The sequence below is a fragment of the Scomber scombrus genome, chromosome 10, assembly GCF_963691925.1.
Source record: "Scomber scombrus chromosome 10, fScoSco1.1, whole genome shotgun sequence".
NCBI classification, from domain to species: Eukaryota; Metazoa; Chordata; class Actinopteri; order Scombriformes; family Scombridae; genus Scomber; species Scomber scombrus.
Window position 1 is genome coordinate 5,685,999 of NC_084979.1, and position 27,274 is coordinate 5,713,272.

The 27,274-nt window shown below is 40.2% G+C and overlaps 1 protein-coding gene across 1 annotated transcript; it reads left to right on the forward strand.

The window, feature by feature from the left end:
- The first annotated feature begins 20,465 nt into the window (after positions 1 to 20,465).
- Positions 20,466 to 26,038, forward strand: LOC133987168 (keratin, type II cytoskeletal 8-like). Its single transcript, XM_062426449.1, has 8 exons — positions 20,466 to 20,999; positions 22,740 to 22,948; positions 23,559 to 23,619; positions 23,850 to 23,945; positions 24,237 to 24,401; positions 24,517 to 24,642; positions 24,759 to 25,023; positions 25,139 to 26,038. Exons 1-8 carry the CDS (start codon positions 20,577 to 20,579, stop codon positions 25,399 to 25,401), a joined length of 1,608 nt encoding a protein of 535 aa, XP_062282433.1. The 5' UTR covers positions 20,466 to 20,576; the 3' UTR covers positions 25,402 to 26,038.
- Positions 26,039 to 27,274: the final 1,236 nt, after the last annotated feature.

Below are 27,274 nucleotides of genomic sequence, written 5' to 3' on the forward strand. Positions count from 1 at the left end.
CACGCCAACTCCGATCCAACGGGCCGTGAGACGAGTCATGTTTTCCCTTCAGTTCCTTTAAGGGAAAACTGGAAGAGCAGAGTCATAAAGCAGAAATATACAGCATTATAAATATTACCATGTAGAATTTCAAATATTTGTTAAAGGAGAGGAAATGTGCCCTTTGGAGTTCACATTTGAGAATACAAAAAATTCCCATACATAATCATTTCCAATATATGTAAACATACATATATATACAATCATATCAGAATGACCCTTCTTACGTACCTCCTCACAGGATGCCCATGTCATTAGAAAAACAATGCAAGGTTGGAGAATTGACGTCTTATCATCATCCTCAGGCTTGCTTCACATACTGCTCTCCCATGCACAAAATCTGTGAGAAATGTCCTCCCTTATGTAAAGTTACACCACAGTCCTGTGTCAGTTTAGCCAACACCACCATCACGTTAATCCCCTTCAGAAACTGACTTTACTCGGCCAAAAGTGCTGAGTAAACAGAGATAAGTCATAATATCTGCAGCTGGCTATCTACAAAACTATAACCTAGGGAAAAAAAGAGGTAGACCTAGCATGAAAGTTTCGTTAGCTGAGTAGCTAACGTTAGCTAAAATTGGTATCCAAATCACTTATTAGTGTATAGGAAACATGTGAGTGTCCATATCCTGAATGTGAACTTTCTTTTACTATAGTGTTGAAAAATGAATACAATAGAGTGAAAAAAGTCGTTTGTAGCATGAATCTAACATTAATGCATTGTATGACTACTGTAACATTAATGTAGCGGTCAATTATTTAGGTCCTTATCAACTAATTGTAAAAAACATTGCACATAGAGATAAATATGTAGGCTATTAGGCTTAGATCCAAAGGAGAAACAAAAATGTTATATTTAATATTAATTATTACATTTATGAATTGCAATTCACTCTGTAACACGGACTCATGTAAAATGTCTTCTTAAAATTGACTCTATCACAGTTGTTATAAATCACCCAGATTGAGTCAGCAGCTGGTTGAAGTCACTGTTCAGAAAAAGTGACTTTTGAGAAAACAATAGGGGCTGCAGCCCTAAAAGCCAGCCCCTACCTCCGCCCCTGTGAGACACTATATATGATGGTTCAAAAGTGTCAGGAATCTAATTATTTCGTTTCGTCCACACCGAATAGACTATCAGTGTAGGTCAGTGGTACTGCCCTGCATATTTTAGGTATCTCGTCCTTGACAAGCTTCAGCTGCTTGATAACAAACTAATCATTAGAGTTAGGTGTGTTAGAGTGGGGAGACACCTAAAACATATAGCTCTATGTCATTTATATAATATGACTTCTTGATTTTGCATCCTAAGGCAGTTGAGTTGGGCAGTTAAAAGAGATTTACACACAGATGAACCAAACAGTTACACATATGACACTTTTCACAGACATCAAACAGTCACACAAATCATGCATATCACATCATGTCCTCTGTATTCAGATCTCAGCAGCAGGACAGATTATAAATTAATTCTTCAGTTATTTAATCACACACTTGTCTAGTCTGACTCACATTGGGTAGCGACATTGCGCAAAATGGCTCTCATCTAGTGTATTACTACTTCTATTGTTTCTATATTTTGTGCGTACTCGCATCTATCCAACCTATAACAGTAGTTTGTCCAAGTGGTGTTGCCGTACGTATCTCACAAATCGGGTAATGACAAAATTTACTAAGCCATTAAAAAATAACGTTAGCATAGCTTTAGCACCTTAGCTGGCTAGTTGCATTAAGGTGATTTAGGTTTGGCTTTATTTAGACAAGCAGGGAAACATAACATTTTATTAAAAACAAAACTAGGAAAAGGTGATGTGTTTAGTGTTGGGGTTGTGTTATTTTGGAGGGGGGGGGGGGGGGGTCTGACAAATAAATGGCCTATTCTTACAAGAAAATAATCTGCATAAACACAACTGCAGCTGCAATACTTTGAATGCCAAGAAATAAGAAAATATTTCCCAACCCTTTTGTCTCACGTCCAACTACTGCACTGATAAAATTCACTGGTACTGATAGCACTGATGTCACTTGGCATGACATAAAAGCCTGTTATCCAAAAATGAAACAAGTAATACTGTCTTATATGCTCACAGTTTTACTCAGTGCCAAAAAGTGTTACACCACTAACGGTCTATGCACAGGGTGTGTATTTCTTGGGAATTTCTCTTTTTCTAGAGAAAGTTGAAATGTAAAATTGTGCAACTTTTATCTGCTCATTGCTGGGTGTGAGGGTGTTAACATACCCACTCTGTATCTATAATTGATACTATCAATAAAGGGGCCACAAAAGGTGTTAAATTATTAACACACAAACACTCTTCCATTTCATTCATCAACATTGCAGGGGTACTTTTATGAAATGGAACAAATTTAATGAATAAAATAAGATGAATGCTCATCGTGTTTCTTCCAGTGTGGTTTGAATGTAAAGTCTCCTTCCTGATGAGCAGCGTATATTTTCAGGATGTAAAGGCAGAACAGCGAGTCATAAGGGTTAGATAACTGTGTTACGTAAGGAAATCCACCCTCTCGAGCTGTCACATAAATCTTTTGGCCTTGAGTGCCCCCCCCAAAAAACAAAAACTTCATGTGGTGATGTTGACTCCACGAAACCCAAAACAAAATTCCGCTCCCCTTCCACCACGTCACTGAACAAATTAACTAAATATTAACACAATAGAAACCTGTGGAGAGAGTGAGTGGAACAAATGTGTATGCCCGTACTGTCCAGCATGGAAGCAGGGTTCAGTGAAAACAATAAGAAACGCACACACACATCAGACCATAGTCACTTTTGAGGACACTACATAGACTTGCATTCATTTCCTGGAGACTAACCCAAACCCTAACCTTAACCACTGACCCAAAAATCTGCTATTTCCCAACTGGGGGCACAGTTTTTGTCCCCAATTAACTGGTTTTAAATCTGAAATTTGTCCCCAAAAGTAGCCTATGACAGACCCTAGAGTCTAGGGTACACATTTGTCATGTGTATGTGTGTGTGTGTGTCTAGGCCCTAGACACACACACACACACATACACATGACAAATGTTAATCCAGTGTGACTCAATTCAAAATGTGATCTAAGCTGTTGGTCAGCCACCTTAAATCCACTAGCATCTCTCATCACATTCTTTAACACAGGATAATCACTAGTGTGAGGGTGTGTTTCATTTTAACCGGTGTGACCGGACGTGGCAGGTCACACACACACACACGCAAATGGCAGCCAAGTTATTATATATACATGTATGCATTTGCATGTGTGTGCGTGTGGTTTAAGGTGGGACGGACTTGAAAGGCTGTTATGCCTGTTATGAAAAACAGATAACCACAGGTCAGTGCAAGCAGGTTTCCCGTCCGAGCCCCTCCTCACACGCCCCCCCCCCCCCCACCCTCCACCCTGATACCAAACACACACACACAAAGACCACTCCCTGATGGGCCCTCTGGCTGCGGGTCAGGTCACTCGTATAATTCGCACCAAATGTCTGGCTGAATTATTGAACCAGGTGTTGAAATCATACTACAACTTGTAAGTTAATGCACATGTTGATTAAAGTGGAAAAACTTGCATAAATGTTTTATTTTGAAGGGCAGTCTGATGAATAAATTTGCTCATTGCACTTGCATGTACATGGTTTGCACAAATACGGCTGCAGCTGCAACCCTCCACAGCCTGGTGTAAATCATGGTTATGTAACAACACGATAGGATACAGTAGGAGTGAGAGAATGTAGGGAAAGTAGAGCGGAACAGAGGTGTAAAATGAAAAAGTAAGTGACAGCATGAAGTAGATTTTACTAAAACGAAACAGTAAGATTTAAAAGTAAGTAATTTTTAAGCTGCTTAATTTCTTAATAAAGCGAGTAAGTAGAAAGCACTCATCTTCCCAATTATACACTGACTCAGCAGTATTTTTCATCCAGGGACAAAACATGAATATGAGTGCAGTCCAGTACACACAGGCATCCAAAAAAAAAAAAGAGAAGCAACATTAACCATAAAGGAGAAGGTGCTCTGCTAGATGCCTCAAAGGGGAGTTCCCTTTTTTCACTTCACCTGTGGCTATATGTGTCCAACTCTTTGACCCCCGAAGATGAAAAGGTCATGTGGCAAGTCTGCTCTGGTTAAAGCAGCTCCTTTTCAGCCAGTTTCTGAAAGCAGGATTATGGGTTGTGGATAGAAGACGAGTGAGGAATTGGACACTTAACATTCTTGCCTGAAACCCATAAATTTGGCTATCGTCTCACACTGAAGCTCTTGTTTGTGGAAGCTCGCTTTCTTTTCTTTTTTATTGCACTTTCACTTCATTCCACTCTCCCTGCTTATCCCATAATCCATTCCTATATTCTCTACCTCTCTGTTTGCATGTGAGACACTTAATGAGGCGTTTTCTCCCTGATTTCACTCTCTAGCCTTGCAGTTGTTTGCCCTGCTTACAGTGCTCTGTGGCACCCCCTTTTGCTTGTTATACATTGCTGCTAAAACTTCCTGTCTTCAAAGTTAACATTTATATTTTGGGAAATTTAATTATTACCTTTTCTTAATGCGAATCAGATGAGAAGATGGATACCGCTCACATATGTGTCACAAAGAGGGTTAGCTTAGCAAAATGTTGAACTATTCCTCTAATTTTCTTTTCCACAAAGCCACTAACAGAAACATTTAAATATACTCTTTATAAATGAAAGCAAAGTCATGGTAACATGTTTTTTCTCCCCTAATAAATCTAAGAGAAGTTTACACTTTCCCAGCCGTCTATCACCGCCCATCCTGTTGCCATGCCACCCTCAGCCATCCATCCTGCAAAACTTCTCTTTCTCTATCTGCACGCCTCCACCCTCCCGCAGTCACTCCCTTACATCCCTAATGACTCGTGCTCCCGTTCCCGTCTTCCTTTGCTACGTTTGCCCATTTTGTCGCATTCCAATCCTATTCTATCATACCTGCTCTTCACACGAGCTCTGCAGTCTGTAATTTTTCCCCCTCTGCAGTAAACCAAGTTTTGGACAAAGGCTCTTTTGGTGTTATTATGGCCTACTGTTCCCGGCAACTGCACAGAGAGAAAGGGCATGGTGATAATTGCTTATAAACTTGTTTTATTTGTGCATTCAGCAGATTTGTTTTTCAAGGATTTTTTAGCATGCTCGTTGCACTCATTTTGTATAGTCTATTGGTTGAGAATGTTTAGCTAGTGGGCATATTTTCTTTGGCTTTATAAAGCATCAGAGTCAAAGCATCAAAGTCTGCAAACTCTGCTCAGAGACCAGGCAAGGAAGCTTATCCGCTCCACATACTGTATTGTAGCCCTTTATGAGTCATTCGTGGTCAGGACTGCACAGATCCAGATTTGAGGCTCAGATTTAGAGATGATTTTCCTTTTTTTTCCTCTGCCACTTCATTTTTTCTCTTCCTCACCAAAGACTAGCCATGAGGGAGTGACTCATATCAGCTTTATTTCCCTTTCGTGAGTGCCTCCTGTTTGGCTCCACCATTGTATTTCTCGTTTATTGTTCTCCTTTCAGCGTGCCAACGTACAATTTTGCTTATTTTGGAAGGTGTTAAGACGCTAAGTGCATAACCACAATTCCAGTTATGTTTTTGAGGATGAATGCTGTGCTCGAGATGCCAACATCCAGGTTTTTATGCTTGGGAAAGTTGCAAATACAGGATGAGAAGTTTGAACAAGGACGCCTGGGACCACAGGACTAAAGAAAAAGTACTTTAATGCTTCACAGTTAGCATCAAAGACCAAATATCAGTTGTTGGATACAGCTAATGTTCCACCAGTCATAAAAAACATATAGGTTATCAGTGTCATGTATCTTATTGTATCACTGCCAAAGTGACACACCTTGGCATGAGTACAATAGCGATCAGTTTACCCTATACCTCCCTATTTGTTAATTCTCTAATGACTTTTATTAAACCTAATGGCATATAATGTATCACAATTTGAAATTCAACCATCTGTCTCCAAATACCCATTGGGAATCCAGCTCTAATCCTGATGTCCCAATTTTTCCCCAACTTTCACCATATAGTCCATATATTTGCCACATAAACATGATAAATTCCTCACACTGCAGCAGCAAAACCCACCCCAAACTCCTCTAAAAGCTCTATCTAGTTTAAAATAATTCGCTTCATACAGATGCTCATTACGAGGCACATGCCTAAAATGAAGTCTTACTCTTTTATGTGTGCCCTTGCTGCATTTCCAAAGTGGAGCTTTGTTCTTTTATGGCAAACAGAGAAGGAGCCCTACTTGACCCTGTTGGCATTTTTCTCATAACTCCGTTATCCTGTCTCAGTGAGGAGGATTTTTGAGAAACTCGGCCTGTGCAACCCAACACTTAACTGTTATTCTCATACACACACACAGTCACAATGGAACATTTTACCAGTTTTTCCTCCGTACACCATTGTGTTACCTGGCCCCCCCTACCTAACCCTCACATACAGTAGAGGGATTACAAGGATCGCTGATAGATGTGCTGGGGCGTTGATCTGAGGAATGTCATGCCATGAGCAATCGTGTTCATAAATCATTAGATAAGAAGCACTGACATAAGAAAAGAGAAGTGGTTTCAACAAAATAAAAAAGGATATTAGTGGTTGTGAAGTCTGATGATATATTTCTTTTTTTTCTTCCTGAAATAGAATCACTTGGAAAATGTAGAATACTCACTGTCAAAGAAAGAGTTCAAAAATGTGCTATTTCCCAAAATGTTGAACTGTTCCTTTAGTGCAACAAACGACTGCTTGATTTTAAACATCAATATTTTAGATTTATTGTATGCATTACAATAAACTTATAATACATTTGCCACCCAACATATTAAAATCCCTGGTGTCTCCTGCACTTCAAATAATATCACTTTCCTTACTACCGTACACAAAGCCATAATACAAAGTGCGAAAGATTAGATATGGTCCAAATGATTACATAACTCTGTTCTCGCCCATGTCACTCACACTAAGTGGCCTCCATTTACCCTTTAAACCCAAATTACCCCACATTACACCAACATGAAGGTGGACCTCACTCATCAGTCACACATTAGGCTAGGCACAATTCAAACACTGCAATCAGGCTTTTGTATATCATACATTTTTGTGTGAGTTTAAACACGGACACACCCAGGAACATATAAAGGCCAAAGCAAACAAGACCCAATCTGGGACATACATATGCTACATACCACTATAGAAAACTTTTATTTCATGAGAAGAGACAAAAAACACTCAGCTTTGTGAATTTCTGTGTTTTCTGTTTCCCACTACAATAGCTCATCCATGACAGGACGCACCCAGCTTTTCCAAGATCACACAGTGATAAAAAATAGGTAAAAACATGTTGTGGGACTGAGAGTGCACATGAGCTCCTCCACTCTGCACAGTACTAATCTACTGTCTGCTGGCTGAAGGCTGTCTGCAGTATAGTGTTACACAAAAATGCCTTGCCATTAGTGGTATATCCTTGTGTCATAAAATTCAACATTATGGCTGAATGGCATATAGAGTCTACAATAAAAGAAGGACACAAGGGTGAGAGTGGTAAAAGTAATAAAAAGTAATTAAACAGTGACACAGGCAGGATAACATACAATGCAAACAGTGGTATCCCTGTTCCTCTGCAACTCATATTTCAAAGTGAAATATGCTGACGTGACGTCAATCATAGTAATGTGGAGGGAGCGAGGCGGAGCTACAGCGGAGGAGACAGAGGCATGTCACTTCTTGTATTTGAGCGTCCAAAGAGTTGATCTCCATAGCAACATAGTGTAATAGCTCTTTTTATCTGTGTGTTGGCTGCAGCAGATAGGGACGAAAACAAATGGTTTCCAGGGGGAAAAAAGCTGACAAGCAAACATGTCATGAGGTTGAATGGCTCCAAGGTCATATGTAATTACTATATGTATGTTATTATGTATATATATATATATACAAAAAATGACATATATATAGCAGTCATCACACAGACGTGCTGAGTTAAACAAATATTAACAGAAATATATGTAACTCAGTATAAGTTCCTCTTTGCTATGATTGTCTCTGTTACGTTTGTGTTGCAGTTGACTTGAGTAGTAAAGTGTGTGTCGGAAACCAGCCTGTAAGATCTGTTGTCAGAGTTGTTCAGTTTGAACTCAGCTGAGGATTTTATGTATTTCAAGTCCATATAAAAGTTAAAAGGTAGCGCAGATGCCTTCTAGATGTCCGTGATGATCATCCAATCTTTTCATATTCTCACAGTAGTGAGTGTGATACTAGTTCTAAGTGTTGAATTTGAATTTGGCACTGTTGCACATGGCATCCAGCGGCATACAGGACTTCTCTATACTTGTAGTAAAGTGGATTATGTAATGTCATTTTCTGTTTTAAAAGGAGAAACAAGCTTTGTTCCATTTTAAGAATCCAGTTTGAATTTTTAGCCTCACTTTCTGCATGGCTCTAGGAATATCAGTCCAACACTTAAATATGTCATCTGATGAGGAGCCATGAAAGTTTGTATGTTATCATGATGATCTCCTGACTTTTCCTCCACTGCCACCATGAGGTTATCATTTTTCTTTTTCTTCATAAACTACTGAATGGATAGGACAGATATCCATGCAGGATGAATCTTGACCCCTTGGATTCCTTGATTTCACATGTATTGCCATCATTAGGTCAATGTTCTATTTGATGCAATACATTGGTTCCAATCAGCTTCAGCTATACTTTGTGTGAAGTGGTGATTAGCAAATGTTAGCATAACATGCTAAGCCAAAATAGTGAACATGGTAAATATTACTCACTAAATATCCACATGTTAGCATTGTCATAGTGAGTTAACACGGCATTAGCATTTAGCTTTAGCACTGCTGGCCTTAAGAACAGCCTCACAGAGCTGCTATATTGTGGCTGTTGAGTCTTAGTGTTGTTCTTATTTTACTAAACTCCAACTTGTACAATACTGTATCAATTAGATTTCCATGGAATGCATGAATTTTAGAAGGAACATTAATTAATCTTCGTTTTGAAGTTTAGAACAAGCTTTAAATTGATAAAAGATGTCTTTAGGCCATTAAAAGTAGAATGTAACCTAAATAAGATCTGGTTTGCTTTAGAGCTGACTGTGTACAAGACTGTATTATCAGCATAAAAATAGTGTGCTCAGTTGGGAAATAAATATGATTTATGCACAGATTAAATAAAGGGAGCCTGATACTGATCCCTCGGATGGATGTAATTTGAAACCTTTGGCAACATCAGTCTGAACTCTACTAGATTCATCATTCGAACCAGCAGTAAGTACATGGCCGTGTTCAGCTACATGTGTTATGTATAAGTTAGTCTGTGTTTGTGTGTGAGAGGCGGCACGCGTACTGACTCGCAAACCAGATTATCTGAATTGTACGAACATTCCAGTGTACTTAAAGGTGTTACTTTAAAATGACTATGAAACCAGTACTGTCAGATAAGTTCACCTTCCCCACAAAGCCACACCTCAGCCCACCCTTCCGTTCCTCTCCACCTGCTGTGTGTCACTGACGTGTAGATTATAGTTCTCCCTATCAGTGCACCAAAAGCCTCGACACATTTTATCTGCAGACATGTCATTGTAGCTGGTTTTACGATCACCATAAAGACACGATAAGGTTTTTTTAAATGATTGATCTCTCACAAATATCAGTAAACAGGGTTGTTGCCAGTGTGAAAACAGCTGTAGCAGTTATGAGCAGATATGTGTTCGTCTTCTTCAGAGTTCACCTGACATGTAATTATATGTAGTCAAACACATCATTTATTCAGACACATGTTTGCAGAGGGAAAGAAAGAAACAGACACACACTATCCTCATAAAGTAACATCATACATGCCAGTCTTACATCTATAGGTTTCACCAAACCTCTAAAACATTTTCTCATTCACCTGTGACGCGATGACGAGCTAAACTGGGAGTTTTTACCGGTCTGATAAATACCATTCGTTGAGGTAAGTGTCACTTATCTTTACCAGGTACTAAAATCCTCTTCTGAACATTCCCACTGCTAAACCCAAAACACTCTTTTCCAGGCGTGACTCCAATGTTTTTCCTGTTACTTTTTTTTTCCCACCACTGAGCCTTTTGGATGTAAAGCGCTAGCATTTTGAAACACACTGTTGGTATTGTTCTGAGGCTCCATGGGGATGGTTGTATTTCAGTTAACAATGCAAAGGAGAGTTGCACTTTTATTACCTAAATGTGACATATATAAGATTTATGCCAAGGGGGGCAATAGAATGAGAGAAAGGGATTTCTCAGCACTCCATGAATTGTTCATTATTGTGCAAATCTACCTTACATAATATCTTGTATAATCCATTATAGTATTTAATGTCTACACTAGGATTTATGTGTTGTACTCTCCAGTGGCACTGCGATTACTGCAGCGGTACAGTCGAACTTAACGTATTTTAATTTCTTGAACAAACATTTGATTGTTGAAGATAGCTATTGTAAATTTCAAGTTAAAAAACAGTCTGAAATTGCCTATTTCATTGGCTTTGGGGGGAGAAATAATGTCAAACTACCTCATTTGTCTACCATCTCCAGGATCGATAACGCACATAGTGATAAGAGTGGCAGATTTACCACTTCAAGTTTTTTGTAATAGTGATGTAAATAGGCCAGTCACATTAATTACATTATCAACTTATCATACAATAACGTAATTATCATCATCATCATGTCTATATATCGACTTAGCAAGTAGTAGCTAAGCAAGTAGTTGCCGCCATTCCTCACTATGCACTGTCCCGGCGCATAATGGCAATCAGTGCCCACTCTCCAACCCCACCCCCCATCCCCATTGCATTAATATGCTATTATATTATCATTATATCAGTGGTATAAAATGATCTTCAAATGACAATAATATTGTTTATCGCGATTACTTCTGAGACAATATATCGCCCAACAAGAGTAGTTATCGTGACAGGCCTAGATGTAAACTCATCTCAAATCCAATTCAGAGCATAATTGCTAATAGGGTCACCCTAATGTTAACTGTGATGTAATGGTTGGTCTGGCATTAAACCAGAGGAGTTCTGATGGCTACATTTCACAATCTGCATGTATTCATTGGCAGAAGTCATACAAAGTCAAATCTTTTGCATACTACTTTGTTTAGATGCGAGTTGCCGCAGCAGCGATGGTGGCTTGCTTCCTTAAAACTAAATACATTAGTTTATATGGTTTTGCAAGATTGTTTCTTAAAAACTTAATGCCAGTGAATTGAAATTGAAATTAATTTAATTAATATAATAAAAGAAAGAGAACACACACAATAACCATCTCTTTAATCCAGTGTTTTAAGAATTGAAGTTCCTTGACCACATCTGACCACATATTTTAATGGTTGCTATGCAGAGTACAACGTTAAAACCTTTAAGTGCAACTAAAACACACAACTCCTAAGAATCCCTACTCCATAAGCCTTTGTGGAGAATGAGCTCCAGTACAAAGTATTAGTCAGCCTTTTGCCAAGTTGCATAACACTCAACCAGCTCTTATTTTAAGCATTTCTGGTTTCACTTAGCCGCTAAAAGAAACCTTCATATAGACAAACCACAAGCCCTGCACTGCTACCTCCAGGGAAGCATAAGACGCACAATTACATTCTGTGTTGTTTAAAGATTATAGCCTGAGGGACATCTCAGAGTGACTCTTTACTCTCGTCTTGGTGATACAAAAGACAGATCATCCATCGCTGTTTGCTTTAATCATCGAAAATCTTCATGTTTGACTTACAAATCTATTTATTACATGCTAGTAATTGAAACCACACGCAAGTTAAAACAAGGGAGGCTTTTGTAAGTGGCATTTTGATTGGAAGCAGATAGGACTGGCACAATTATCTGAAATTAAACTCAGGTGAAAAACTCTAAATTGGCTCTGCAAACAAAACACACAAATTCATAGACTTCCTTTTTCCGTTTAACGCGTTTTACCGGTGTTTATTTTTCTTTGCATTGTTCTACAACCGGAGAGGACTGTTTGCTTTATCACACAGGCGTTCCAACCAAATAAAGTGCCAAAGGAACACTTACGCTTACAATATGAACCTCAGAATCTGTTTTACATGAGGAGTATGCCAGTGAATAAGTCTGCCTGTCCTGTCTCCTGCCAGGAATACTACACACTCATGCTGCTGTGTTTCCACACACAACTACACTCCATACGTAATTACACATTGTATGGTTCCCTGTATCTCCGTATCCGTGGCAACCACGCTCGTACTATTTCCATTGCAGTCGCATATGCATCTGGCAAAGTCATCAAGCGGCTGTGGTAAACCCCGTTGCCATGGTGACCGTGGTTGTGATGAGGTTTAGTGTGACAAGGGAGGTGGGCGGAGGAAGACACTGTTACAGGGGGATCACATAAGGATACACACACACACAGAGACACATGAGACGAACATGTGGTGTGTGTTGATAGTAACAGAGAGGACGGATAAAACACACATGTGGTTAATCTAAATAAGAGAAAAGGTTGCCCTCATACACCAACACACACACCAACACACTACAAATACAGTCTTTGTTTTATAAAGCAGGAAATGAGAGAGCAACGCAAAATCAAATGAGGAACCCAACTTTTTGCGGTGCACTGGTAAACTGGGCGCAAATCCACTGAGCTGAGTAGTACCAGGTTTTTCCATGGAACATGTTGGTTTTCCTTCTCCTTTTTTCCTCCTTCTGTTTTCAATCCATGCTCTATGTTATTCCTTCAAACTGCTGTGAAGGGAGCTCTACATATCAGACATGAGTTGGTGCTGTAGTAGAAAAAGCATTGCATAGCTGGCCGGTAAGTCATCATGTAGTCACCATCAATGTACAAAATTGTTTTCCTTGTGATGTTCCTAAACAGTTTTACTCCTACACAAAGTTACACTGAGATTTTAAAATCTAATTACTTTGTCAATGAGATGGGATTCCTGGGGCACCTGGGAGTAAATTTCTCCAAGAGCCAGACAACAAAGTCCCAGTACCCCTGTCACTATCGAGGCATCAACACCACCACCCTCCAATTAATGTTAATAACGTTAGCTGTTCATATTTGTATCCTTTAACTTTAATATCCCATGCCCCTGGTACTCTGTCCAGGGCTCCAGGAACTACGCACACCACCAAAACACATCCAAACTGCACTACATCTCTTACAAGTTTCAACAGTATAATAAGGTAACATTACACTGTTCCAAGTCACATGTGAAGGTTCTTTACTGACACTGATTAAAACAAATACGTTATTTACCATTGCATGTGGATTGAGATAATTTGATTTGAAACAAAATAATATATATTCGCAAGCAAAGCTATAATCGGTTTGATAAGGAAGTGGCTAACGCAACTTGCAAAAGAATCCCTGACATCTGATCGTAAACGTTCTATAAATGGGCTTTTTACATCAAAGCAACGCACACTGACGCGATACACGTTTCCATAGCAACAGTGCACTGGCGTACCCCACTATTGAACCTACGAGCTACGTTACCATCCATGAACACATTAAACGTTACTATCGTTTGACTGGTGTTTTGTTTGTTAACGTTAGCCAACTTGACTTTTAACATTAGCTTAATGTAAATGAAAAAGAACAAGATGTAATTTAACGGACATACCCAGGACACTTGCAGTTGAGCAAAGGCCATTGTTTTTATTTTATTGCAGTATGTTTTTGATGTACAGTTATAAAGTTAATGCTGTTCTTCGAAAACTGCAATTTGACAAGGTAGGTCTTTAGAGACCCCCAGTAACGTCCTCAGACACTATGCAATTAACCAGTTCACACTACTACTGTTGTCTTTGCAACATTCAAAAAAACATTGTCTCATTGTGAATCATTGACCTGACCCAAGCTTTAACTTCATGAAATCCAATACAGAGCTGTTAACGTTAGCCTAATCTCTGATAGCATCTAGTATCAGCACCCACAGAGTGGTTAAATACGTCACAGCGGATGTGATATCAGGAAAGGGGCTCTTTAAAAACGTTACCTTTAACCCATCAACTAAGATTGCATTATTGATGTTACTCCTTGGCCTTCAAAGTAGTACTGTGGGTAATAAGCTAGTTAGCTGGACATGCTCATGATAAAGCTCATGATAAAGCTCACAAAAAGACTGCTCCATCCATTCCTTATACTTAGGCAAAAACGTAGACAACACCCTCCAATCACCCCTTACGTTTGAAAAGCTCTGATTGGATCACCGCTGTTTGAAGGAGAGGTTTAGTGAGCGGTCAGTTGTTTCGTGGAATGATTTCCCATCAACTATTTTTTGTAGAACAGCAACCCGATTCAACCCCTTTTCAGTTTTCCACAGGTGGTAGTCATAACCTGGCTGAGCGTTATTGTAGGTAACAACAGAGTTATGTGGGAGTTAAAGCAGAACTCTGTGTACAATCTAGTGCTTGGACAGGAATGATAGGCATGCCTGAGATAATAGTCAGAGCCTGGTTGTAAAGGGTGATTCTGGTCTTTTAGAAGGATTTACTGTTGGGGAACAAACTGGAACTGCTGCTGCACCTATGCTAGGAGCTAGTGCTGAAGCTGAAATGTAGTTCAATGTAGCAGTTAAACACAGCTAACTTATTGCTTGCGCTGCTACCACTACTACCACTCCCTCCTGTTATCATCACATTATTTATTATTTTGTGTTCCAGGTGTCTTTTTGTCACTATAATGTCTTTAAAGAAAACAGTTCCCATCCTTTTAACATGAACTCTGAAAGAGGCCACATTTAACTGGATGACAAACAAGGATTACATGTTCATTGAACATTATCAATACTTTTGGACTGTGTGTGTCACTATGAATATAAAGTGCCGTACAAATTTGATGTATTATTATTATTATTCTAGGTTATGTTTGTTGCCATTACATTACTTGGATGGAAGCTGTCTGTTTCATTACTGCTATTTTCAATTAAAGCTGTGTGTCATACTGAAAACAGGGAATGCACATAGGAGTGTCATTTCAGCATCCAGACCACAAAGTTTGTTATAATGCTAAGGATGTCCAAAAGGCTGTGGTCCCCAGCCAGGACACACAACAACAAAACACAGACTCACTTACATACTGTTCAAAGCATGACATGATCAGATTTGTTCATTTAATTAACAATCAAATTGAATAACCAAGACGCTATGATAACCAAGATTAATGTGGTTTAATGGTGTTCATTTTAATAAATATATTACGCTGACAGGGAGAGAGCATGTCTGCTAGTGTGTGGGGGTGTGTGACTGCATCAAATTATGTGTTCTCCACAAAAGACATCAGCTATTTATGTGATAATTCTTGGCTTCTGAAGTTGTGGCACAGGACATTTATTATTTTGCCGTTATTTTAAAATTCCCCATGTCCAAAGTGAATGTTGAGGATATTTAATCAGTTTGTCAGTAATACCTTTTGCACTTTCATTCTGCATTGATAAATTGTATTAACTGTTGAGCTGCACAGATGCTCTGGATTCTAGGGACTCCCTTACCTCTTGGGTCCTAGGACCTGTGCCCAGTAGGTTGATTCTAATCTTTTGAATGATAAAAACAAAATACATTGTTGGTCCATGTCATTGAGGTATGGTTAGGTTAGGTTTAGGCACAAAACCACCGTCTTAGTCGGTGGACATCAATGAATATCCTGTTTGGGGATTTGTTGAAATGACTGGTTTCTTTTCTTGGGAGGACAGTCTCTGAAACAAAACTATCCTCTAGCAGGGCCATTATCGCAACACATATTCATCTTTTTATATGTACCAGGTAAAACGATTAAGAACAGCTTTATAGATAAAGAATTGCACATACTGCTAGTATGATTTAGTGTTACCAATATAGATATTCCCCCACCCTGTTCTTTTATTCCTTTACCTTACAATACTGCTTCAGCGTGACTGTGAGCCCCATTTTTATTGTGTCTAGACGCACCTTTAAAAGGAAATGCTTTGTATGTGAAATTCAATAAGTATAAACTATATTAAGTTGTATCAAAATTATGTGTAAGGCTCTGTTGAGTGCAAGAATAGAAGTGTCTCAGTATAAGCTCAGGCAGCAGTCTCTGGTTTGGCTACTACAGGTTTTCTAATCTAATATTTGTCCAGAAATTCCCAAAGAACCTGCTGTCCCAGAAGAAAAGTCAAGTAAAACAGGTCTGTGCCATCTGAGAGGGAGGGTCGTCTTACACTACTTCATGGTTTAAAGGGTTCAACTGCAACACAATGGGGCCTTAAAACTCAAAGGGGTGTTCAAAGTACATTTTGATTGTACTGCATCCTGGCAGGAAGGGCTGCTGGACAGCTCGGATTATTGTTAACTGAACAGCCCGTCCTCACAAGAAAAATTATAGTATAGGTCGAAAATTCAACCGGCAAAATACACCTCTAGTTACGTTTGAGTGGCAGACGCCATCTAGTAGCCATAGTAATTATGATGTGATGCAATTGAGATGATTTTAAACTAGCGTGGCAGATATCAGTATTGGAAGATGTTGGGTTGGCTGAATGGCTGGATAGATAGACTTTAGAGCAACAACTGGACTTGACTATTAGAGATAGCTACTCACTTCCCATTTTCAACTGGGAAGTGGCATGTCTCCAACTGTGAGTCGGTAACTAACTACAACTTTGATTGTAGTTGTGTTTACTGTTGCGATGACAGCAAAGATTGTGTAACTAAAGGAAGTGGTCTTTAACCATGTTTCAAGTGATCATTTCAAACCAAACTATGACCTTTCCTTAACCACGTGGTTTTCATGCCTTAACCTAATCAAACCACAGCAATGTCACACCATAAAATACTCCTATGAGTGCAGGTACAACAGACCTATGTGTTCATTACATTATTAGTATGTGTTGTGAAATCACCCAGTCATAAAAAGGACATCCATTCAAGAATGTGATTAATGATAGTTAGAAGAAAAACACACCAAATCTCACAATAATGATACATTTTGCACGATGTCACGAGGGATTCACCCTGTAACTCCTTCCATTTTCATCATTTTTCTATGATGATTAATGCTAAAAACGCTCCACCACCCTGTATGTCTTAAGGTCGACTATTGCATAGGGGTGAGAGGGAGTTACACACATCAGCAACACACCCTCATTGCCTACGCCCTCATCCACACATAGACATTAGGGTAGCTTGTGACACACTCAGACACACCTTTCTGACAGCTTTGTTAAGAGTTAACAGCGGGGGATAGGTCCACTGAGATGTTTATGGAGTGTTACATATAAACAGCACAGTGTAAAGGTCCATCACTATGTACACTCATTTATCCTGCCCCTCACCCTCGGCCAAACAAGGAATAATATCGGACGATTGCTCAGCTTGTGATTAGCCAGCAGAAACCGTATTGAGCTCAGGCTGTTGATGTTGCAATGACAGATGGTGACAATCACTTCAAGCATGTGATTGGTCCTGATGAAAATGCTGTTTCATGAAGTGAAAGGAATGAATGAAAGGCTGATACCGCCCTTGTAAAGTAAATGAGACAATTCCAGACACTGGTTTATCTCTGTACACTCCTCACAGACACGCATGTTGTTATAATTACACATATTTACAACGATACTAAGGTTGAGAGTCCAAATACGACCGGAAGCTTGTTTCACCACTGCTACAACAAGGGCTGAATGAAACAGAAGCCCTGAGAAGCATCAGTTGTGAACAGTTTTGTTTCAATTATTGTTTGTACAGTATTAAGTAATAACTGGATTTATCTTATATCTTTAAAATACTAAAACACTGATTGAGGAATTGCGTGCACGTTTATCTGCAGAGTAAACAGCATGGTGACAGAAATGCCAATTGAACAAATCAATGTCGACGAGAATCTGCTTCTTTGTTTCTTTTTTCAGGTGTCATGCAGTGGTTTCTCGCCTTCTTTTAAACCAGATGAAAAGTGGTATATTCTAAAAACATCAACATAACTTCATTAGACTGTAAATGAGAGTCATGCGATCAACCAAAACATGTTCCATAATTCATGGTGGAATTACTGAAATTCAATTAAGCGCTCTGAGAGAGATCTGTTCCTGTGTCTGTGGTTTTAAATCAACAACCCACATGATTCAAAACCTGGTGATAATATATGATCTCTACGATTTCACCGAAGTCATGTGAATTTCACAAAGCGGAGCAGGAATTCCCCTTTGGCACCGTTTATTTTTAGTTTCTTTGCAGATTTTTCTTCTCAGATTCATATTAATATTGCCACATTCTCTTTTATGGATGACTAATCCAGTCCCTCTGCGCTTTGTAACTGTTTGCTCCAATCACGAATGCTCCTGCTCTTAAGCTGGCATCCACTTTGGCTGAAGGAAGATGGGCGTCTATCTTATTTCGGTACGTTTCCATGACGACGATGAGGCCAAGAGCCAGTGGCGGGAAGGAAGAAGGTTAAGAGAAAATGGAGGAGAGAGGGTATGGTGGAAGGGGTTGGATCGGATATGCCAAGACTTATGACTCATCGTGGTGAGAAACTGGAGTAAGGAATGGCGGTGGGAGGAGAGGAACGCAGGGTAGGTATTGGTGGAAGGACAGTTGAAGGTTGCTATGGTTTCACACTGCAGCACGATGGGAAAAAAGCTGTAGATATCAGTGTGTTGTAAGAATTCTCTACTAATGTTTACACAGTGAGTTGTTTTCTTAGGAATGGAGTTCCGTTATGAATTATGCAAAGGGTTTACAGAGAATATTTAAGTACCACAACTCAACAGAGATAGGTGCATGTTATATGTCATACAAACCCAATAAGGATACAGGCGTGCATAAGCATAAAGAAAAAGACCTGCTTTCATTGTTTTTAAAAGTCTCCAGCTAAACAGCGTTAACCTAACTTGCTTCTCATTTAAGAGTAATGAAAACCAGCTGGCTAGTACTGTTCACCTGGTTTGCAGCGGTACATGTGGAGTGTATTATGTGTGTATTATACTCAGGAGAAGTCGGTTGAAGGGGTTGAACACAGGTTGCCTGCAACATCTGAGGAATTTTGAGCCCTAAAGCATCCAAAACTGCTCACACTCCGGCGAAATATGTCTTTGTGTTGTCTTGTTGTAGGATGCCTCTGATGTAACGGCTGTGCTACTGTTTTTTTAAGATGCTTGATAATTGAAATAAAGGCATGAATACTGTTGATGTTTAAGAAAAGCAATGCACATCTTACAGTTGTGCAAAAGACTCATTAATTACTGTATGGTATGTTACACCCAGCTGCTTTTTCACATGTATAACCCCTAAAATACCCTTTCTGGAAACACATACCCAAGACACCATGGCTAGATCTTTTCACTATTTTTGTATAGATTGAATTAAGGTGTTGTAAAACACTATTGAGTTACCTTTAGAGGTTCTGGTAGGCGGATTTTTAAAAACTTTTGGACAGTGCAAGGCTAGCTGTTTTCAGTCATTATGCTATGCTAAGCTAACCAGCTGCTGGCTACAGCATACACACATACACACATACAAGTGGTATCAATCTTCTCATCTAACTCTTGGCAAGAAAGCAAGTATGAGTATTTACCAATAAGTCAAACTTCTCCTTTATGAAGACAAACTGTATTGCTGGAAGCTACACTAAAAAATATGATTTATAGGAAAGAGTTTTAAACGGTTTCCATGACGACTCGTCAATCCTGTCAAAGTGCGTATTATATATTACCATGTAAAATAGCTGAGGGAGTTTATACCGTAGTGCTGAAAAATGAAGCTAGATAGCAGTTACATGGATCTGGTAAAGCTGGATCTGAAGTAAGATTTATGTGCAAGAGGCCACAAAATAACTGATAAACACAGGATGCATTTATTGATAAAAACAAAACAAAAGGTGTTGCCAAATTTACCAACACAACACACCTACTCATCACGCCGTACATTCCACATTAGTTGCTTCAAAAGACACAGTGATCAGCAGCTCCAATCAGCTCACTTATATGCACACACACCTCACCACTGAATTATAAACACACCTTAATTTAAAAGTGTAAATCATGCCAGATATAAATGATTAACTTTTAGACTTGACCCGACCTGCAGATTCAACACAACTATCTTACAAATCGCATCAGCTGTGGTGTGTTTAAATAGTCTTATCTGGAGAGAGACAGAGACACACACACACACACACACACACACACATACACACACACAGATTAGATCAGGAATAGAAAGAAAAATAACCTCTTCACAATCCTCTCAAAAGACAAGCTTTTCTCTTACAACACAGCGAAGCCTGTAGAAAGACCAGGTAATAGTTTTCAGGGACTGGACAATGTGTCATAGAAGTGTAGTGTTACAGCCCTACCTCCTGTCTCATACCCGGACCTGCAGCCAATGGCAGCTCACCACAGTCCCCTCCCACAGCAACAGGCACTTTAAAACTCCTCAGTACTTTCTTTTCTTTCTATCCACTCTGGTCTCACCCCTCTGCTGGCCTGCCTGCCTGCCTGCCTTGCCAGACAATTTTCATCCAAAAAAGAAAGCTACACCAGATTTCAGAATGTCCACTTATAGGAGCACCTCTTACAGTGTGAAAAGCTCTGCCCCAAGGAGCTTCAGCAGCAGTTCCTACGCTGGACCAGGCGGTATCACCTCCCGCAAGAGCTACAGTGTCAAGAGTTCCTATGGAGGAGCCAACAGGGGCTATGGAGGAGGCGCTGGCATCACCAGCTCTTCTGCCTATGGCCTGAGCTCAAGCATGGGTGGCGCAGGCATGGGTATGGGTATGGGTATGGGTATGGGCTATGGCATGGGTGGTGGCATGGGAATGGGTGGTCAGGCCCCTATCACCGCTGTGACTGTGAACAAGAGTCTGCTGGCCCCCCTGAACCTCGACATTGACCCCAACATCCAAGCAGTTCGCACCCAGGAGAAGGAACAGATCAAGACCCTCAACAACCGCTTTGCCTCCTTCATTGACAAGGTAAGAGCTTGTAATAGAGGGCAGATACATGTGCGTGTGTGAATGTGTGTGTACGTGTGTGTCTGTGTGTGTCCACCATTCATGTTGACCAAGCCAGAGCTCTTGTGCTCTTCAAACTGCTTCAGAGGGGTGAAAACTCAGTTAGTGTTGCCAAAAAAGCTGAGCGTTTCAGTGCTGATATTGTTATGTAATATTTAATAGAGTTCCATATGTTTGCCACATGTTCCTCACTTTTTCCCTGCATGGAGAAAGTTGATTTATTCCCTTCATTACTTTCGTCATTTCCCACAAATATAGCAGAGGCAGAAAAAAAAGAAAAAAGAATGTGCTGCATCTCAAACTTATTTGTTCTCTTTTGGCTCTAGCTGTCCTTTTATAGTGATGAAAAACAGCCATGCAGAAAGGAGGGAGCTATAATGAGAAAGACAAAGAGAGAGAGAGAGAGAGAGAAAAAAGCAAAGGGTGTGTCAGGGCAGAGCTCAAGGCTTGTGATACAAGTTACCTTGGGAATAGGCCCTCCCTTAGATGGGGTGTGGCTCTTTCTACTGCCCCAGTAGGCCCCAACCCCTCCTAAATACAAATGCAGTCAGTACTGAGTGCTATTGTTACCTTAATTACCAAACCTTGTTTCAGTTTGATACATTTAAAAGAGTCTGTACTGACTTTTAATCATTTAAATTAGCATTGAAGTCCAGCATTTGTACTATCTGCCCTCAACAGCTGGTTAATATTTAAAAAGGCCAGCTGGTTTCATGTTCTGGCTACGTATCAACTCTCCTTCTTCCGGCGCAATGATTAAAGGAAGATTAAGAGCATATGTCCTTTTTTAGCATTTTTGCATACTTGAACACAACGGAGATAAACTTTCACCATGTAACTGTTTTATCTTGTGGTGGCAGTCCATTCAGAGGCACTTTATTATCTGTAGTCATTCCAGTTCAAATAAAGACCATAAGAGGTTTTAAGTGAGATCACACCTGTAAAAACAGCAGTGTGTAAGGGGGCAGAGTCTGCATATCTGCTTTCACTATCTCACTTTTACTGTTCACAAGTATGCAAGCCTCCCTGTTTCTTCATTTTCCTCCTCCTCCCACCCTTTAGGTAATAAATGGCCTCTACTTTCTCTCTCCTGTTACTCTCACTTCCCTCATCACACCTTTAATGCAGTTAAATATTTACCTTTCCGCATCTGCCTGTGGATGAAACTCGGCTTCACACGCCCCCACCCACCCTTCCCACCACCTCCTTTCTCTGCATATCCCAGCAGTTGAACCTTGCTAATACAAAAACAGGAAGGCATGTGGGAAAGAGGGGTTAACTAGCTCTATTCCTCTATCACAGGCTTTTTCCAACCTTTTTTTCTCCCTCCCCTCTGCCTCCTGTCAGGATGCACGCACGTCAGGCCTTCCTTTGGAAAAGTACAGCTGGTCTGGAAATACGGCCTGTAAAGATCCAAAGATAGATAAGAACAAACGGGGTGAATAGGAGGCATGGATGATGAGTGATTGTTAGGATGTTAACCAAGAGCCAGTATTGTTATGTCACAGTAGAGCAACCTCCACTGACATCATCCTTTTAAAAGGCATTTCATAGTTATTCATAACCAATAAGAAAAGGACATGCAATAAATCGCAATAAACAAGCATGTAAGTCACTGATCTTTTGTATGGGGCTTTTTTTTTGGTTGCTTACTAATAATTCTAATCCTAAAACCTTTCTTTGTCTCTCTCCACACATCAGGTCCGCTTTTTGGAGCAGCAGAACAAAATGCTGGAAACCAAGTGGAACCTGCTGCAGGGACAGACCACCACCCGCTCCAACATCGACGCCATGTTCGAGGCTTACATCAGCAACCTGCGCAGACAGCTGGACAGCCTGGGCAACGACAAGATGAAGCTGGAGGCCGACCTACACAACATGCAGGGACTGGTGGAGGACTTCAAGAACAAGTGAGTGCAGGGGGGGACAATAAAGGGGTAATAATTGTTTATCTAGGATTCTGCTCTGGGCGATTCCTAAAATTCCTAAAAACTTCACTCTCAAGAAAAATACAGTTTCAAGATGAGCCACGCAGTGCATAGAGTTTTCTTTTTGTGGACTACTCCCTACATCTGTCTATTGTTTTGCGTCATGTGAATCTAGGGAATTACAACACTGAGGAAGCATGTTTCCAACACCCATTATCTGAGGTACAATTTGTTATACTTGAGTGAGTTAGTTGTCAGCAAAACCATCTATAGCTTTACACCAGAGAGCCCAAGCACAGATGCATACATGCTGACATACATATGTCTCCAACACAAACAGGTACACTAGTGCTGTACATATTTGTCACCTGTAAGTAGAAAAATGGAGCATATCAGGCTCACCCTTGGCCGTGAGTCAACAGACATTATGTGAAGGAAATGTCCCAGTGGACTTCAGGAGTCAGGGGTAGATTACTTGCACCTCCTAGTGTTACATTAGTGTATAGACTCTCAAAACCAAAAGAGCATGAGATTCCTTTTTTTTTAATATTCAACCAATCTAACCAACAATTAAATCTTTTTTTCCCTTCAGGTATGAAGATGAAATCAACAGGCGTACAGAGTGTGAGAACGACTTTGTCCTCATCAAGAAGGTCAGCATTACTCAGCATTTCTTCGAGTTAAAAACATTTGATACCATGCCTGTTTTTCGTCTTTTAGCAATCAGATACTTTTTGTTCATAACCAACTGTTTATTGTCATTTTTAACACAAACTAACACAACCCATCTGAAAAGTAAACAGGAAATGAAACTATCATTCGGATACCTAAAAAAAATAATAATCATGAAATCATGTCTAACAAACACTTTTGTTGCTTCCAGGATGTCGATGAGGCCTACATGAATAAGGTTGAGCTGGAGGCCAAGCTGGAGAGTCTGACAGATGAGATCAACTTCCTCAGATCGATCTATGAGGAGGTACGGAACAAAATTAGATTGATTGCCATTGTTTTTTTCCTGCTATCCCCACTCCATCTTTACAACCTCTTTCAAAAACACTTATCTGCTGTGCTTTCATTAAGATGATTTGTGATGCACGCAGTCATGACATGCTTCCGATGTCTGCGGTGTCATTTTTGAATAAGTTTGCTCCATTCTCAACATCTGTTCAACATCTTTCACCATCCTTGGAAGTATATTAGCTGGATGCGATTCCTTTGTGAAGCGGAGTGGACTGATCTTTCTCCTTTTTTGTTTGTTATTCTTCAGGAACTGCGTGAGCTCCAGAGCCAGATCAAGGACACTTCAGTTGTTGTGGAAATGGACAACAGCCGCAACCTGGACATGGACTCCATTGTTGCTGAAGTGAAGGCTCAGTACGAGGACATCGCCAACCGCACCCGCGCCGAGGCAGAGACATGGTACAAGACCAAGGTGATGACAAACTCTTTGGAGTTGCTTTTTATGTTCATGTTTCTGCCAATTGTGAAAGGTAAAATATCCAAGGTTTCCAAGTTTGTAATCTCTTGTCTTGATCGTGTTCGTTTAGTATGAAGAGATGCAGACATCCGCCACAAGATACGGAGATGACCTGAGAGCTACCAGGACAGAGATATCAGACCTCAACCGCATGATCCAGAGACTGACATCAGAGATCGATGCCGTCAAGGGACAGGTATGAGGGAAAAAAATATTCAAGGCATTTTAAAATATCTATATATTTATTGTCTTCCTGTCATTTGACAATCAGGAGAGTGGACAAAACGTAATTCATTACCAATTTCCCTTCAGCGTGCCAACCTGGAGGCCCAGATCGCTGAGGCTGAGGAGCGTGGTGAGATGGCAGTGAAGGACGCCAAATCCCGCATCAAGGACCTGGAAGATGCCCTGCAGAGAGCCAAACAGGACATGGCCCGCCAGATCAGAGAATACCAGGACCTGATGAACGTCAAGCTGGCTCTAGACATTGAGATCGCCACATACAGGAAGCTCCTGGAGGGAGAGGAGGACAGGCTGGCAAACGGCATCAAGTCTATCAACATCTCCCAACAGAGCAGTAAGTCTTCTTGGATTTTGCCTTAATTGTCTTTATCTCAATATTGGCTGCAGTTATTGCTTAGATTTCTGTCCCACACTCTAACTCTTAACTCCTTCCTCCCTTCTCTCAACAGCAAGCTATGGTGGTTTCCCCATGGATTCCGTCAAGAGCAGCTACTCAAGCGGTTACTCCAGCAGTTACGGTGGGGGATACGGCGGCGGATACGGCGGCGGATATGGCAGCAGCTCCGCCGGATTCGGCAGCAGCTCCGGCGGCTTCAGCAGCGGCAGCGGCTACAGCAGCACCACCCAGAGCAAGAAGAACGTCGTTATTAAGATGATTGAGACCAAGGACGGCAGAGTGGTGTCCGAGTCCTCTGAGGTCATTGAGGATTGAGCTGTCTAGTTTAGAGCTGTAGCTAAATGTCTGCTATGATTTCCTCCGCCTCTCCGGTAGTTTTATACTCACAGTTCATTCCCCCCAAACTATTGCAATAAACAAGTCTGAAGGAGAATGCTTGCCAACCACTCTACAATAAAGCCTTAAATATGTTTTTCATGAAGCAATAAAAAGTCCTAACACTACCATAGATATTAAAGGGACCAAAGAATTTATTTTGTATGTCTGATGTCTGACTGTCTGTACTAAAACAGTAGTTTGAAGTTGTATCTCAGAAAGTGAGATTAAAAACTGGGCAAATTGCAAAGTATGAGAAAGAAAAAATAACTCTCCTAAACTATGCAACAGCTTTTCCCACACACGAAGGGCTGTTCCCTTCTAAACTATGATGCATGGAACGCACAGTGGCGTTGTTAAAGGAATGTGAATGTACTGAAACAGTGCTTCAGTGTTGTTGGTCAACTAATGTCTTAAAAAGAAAAAAAAGCCTGCTACAGTAGGTAGTGCATGTCTTCCCTGTGCGCGTCCTGTAACTGAAAAATGTTCGACCCCTTAGGAGACTGCCCACATCATACTGTTGTCCTGAGGTGCTGTTTTTGCTACCAAACCAAATAAAAAAAGTGTTTACTGAAAGAAAGAATGGCCATGTTTGTTTTCATTTAAAAGGTTGACTCAAAGAAAGAAATGAATCATGATTTTAGTCACAATGTTACTGATAAATTACTTACTATGCTTAAAATACAAAGTAGTCCCATTCGCTTGAATGAGGAAGTGTGTCCAAAATTTTGACTGATAATTGATTTGAAAGAACCATTCTTTTCAATTTTATATTGTGAGTGACAGATGTTTGATGATTGGTCAGATAGCCTTTTTGACAATGGCTGAAAACTGACCAATCACTAATCACTAAAGTGAGGTTTAGTAGCTGTCCAATTGGGTTCCTTATGGGTGTGCTGAAGCCATAAAAAAGTGTTCAAGTGAGGCTTGACTATCTCACTGTCAATCAACATTATAATGGTCATGTAACAAAATGAGCTGTCACCCTTCCTTATACTTATAAGTAGTTATGGCAATCCAAGCGACATATGCACATATGCCTTCTGAATGGGGAAACAAGCTGTAAAAGGTTCACTAAATCCTTGCTTTTGTTATTTATTTGGTACTATTAACATACTACAGACAAGTGATAAAGGAAAATTCTACATAAAATATCCTTGTAATGTGTAGGGCAACCGCGTGCCACTAGAACAGCTTCAAAGTGCCTTGGTATTGATTCTACAAGTATTTCACATTATTTGCATATTCATCAAACCATTCAGTGACCCCCTCGTGCCTTACGAACGGGGGCATTGTCATCCTGGAAGGGACCACTCCCATTAAGATAGAAATGTTTCATCTTAGGATAAAGGTGATGACTCAGAACAACTTTGTATTGACTTTCAATGAATCTTTCCTCAAGAGGGGGACAAGTGGACTCAATATATGCCAGCAAAATGCCCCTCACAGCATAACAGAACCACTAGATTCCCTCAATGTAGGGATCAAGCATTCAGGCCTGTCCTATTTTTTCCTTTAATTTGTGACTTGTCTGTAGGTATTCACTCTTAACCTCTTCTGAAGTCACAAAAGTCAGTGGCACGGTTTAATCTCAGTAAAAGATGAGTAAAATAGTATTGTTTGTTTGTACTTTGTCAATGTTCTGCCTGTGTTATTGATTAATTGTGAGGCTGTCAAAAATCCATTACTGGAGTCAGTTTCACCACAGACTTCACAGATTTCACTCACCAGTTGTGTTATTGCTCTGAAATGAGCCATCATACCAAACACATTCAGAAATCTCATTCTATGATGCACTTTTTTAAGTGAGCCT

Excerpts from the sequence above, each read along its gene's own strand:
- LOC133987168 (XM_062426449.1), top strand. The coding sequence starts at position 20,577 with ATGTCCACTTATAGGAGCACCTCTTACAGTGTGAAAAGCTCTGCCCCA. Across the intron at positions 24,643-24,758 it reads TCGATGCCGTCAAGGGACAG|CGTGCCAACCTGGAGGCCCA; the intron begins GTATGAGGGAAA and ends ATTTCCCTTCAG. Across the intron at positions 25,024-25,138 it reads CAACATCTCCCAACAGAGCA|CAAGCTATGGTGGTTTCCCC; the intron begins GTAAGTCTTCTT and ends TTCTCTCAACAG.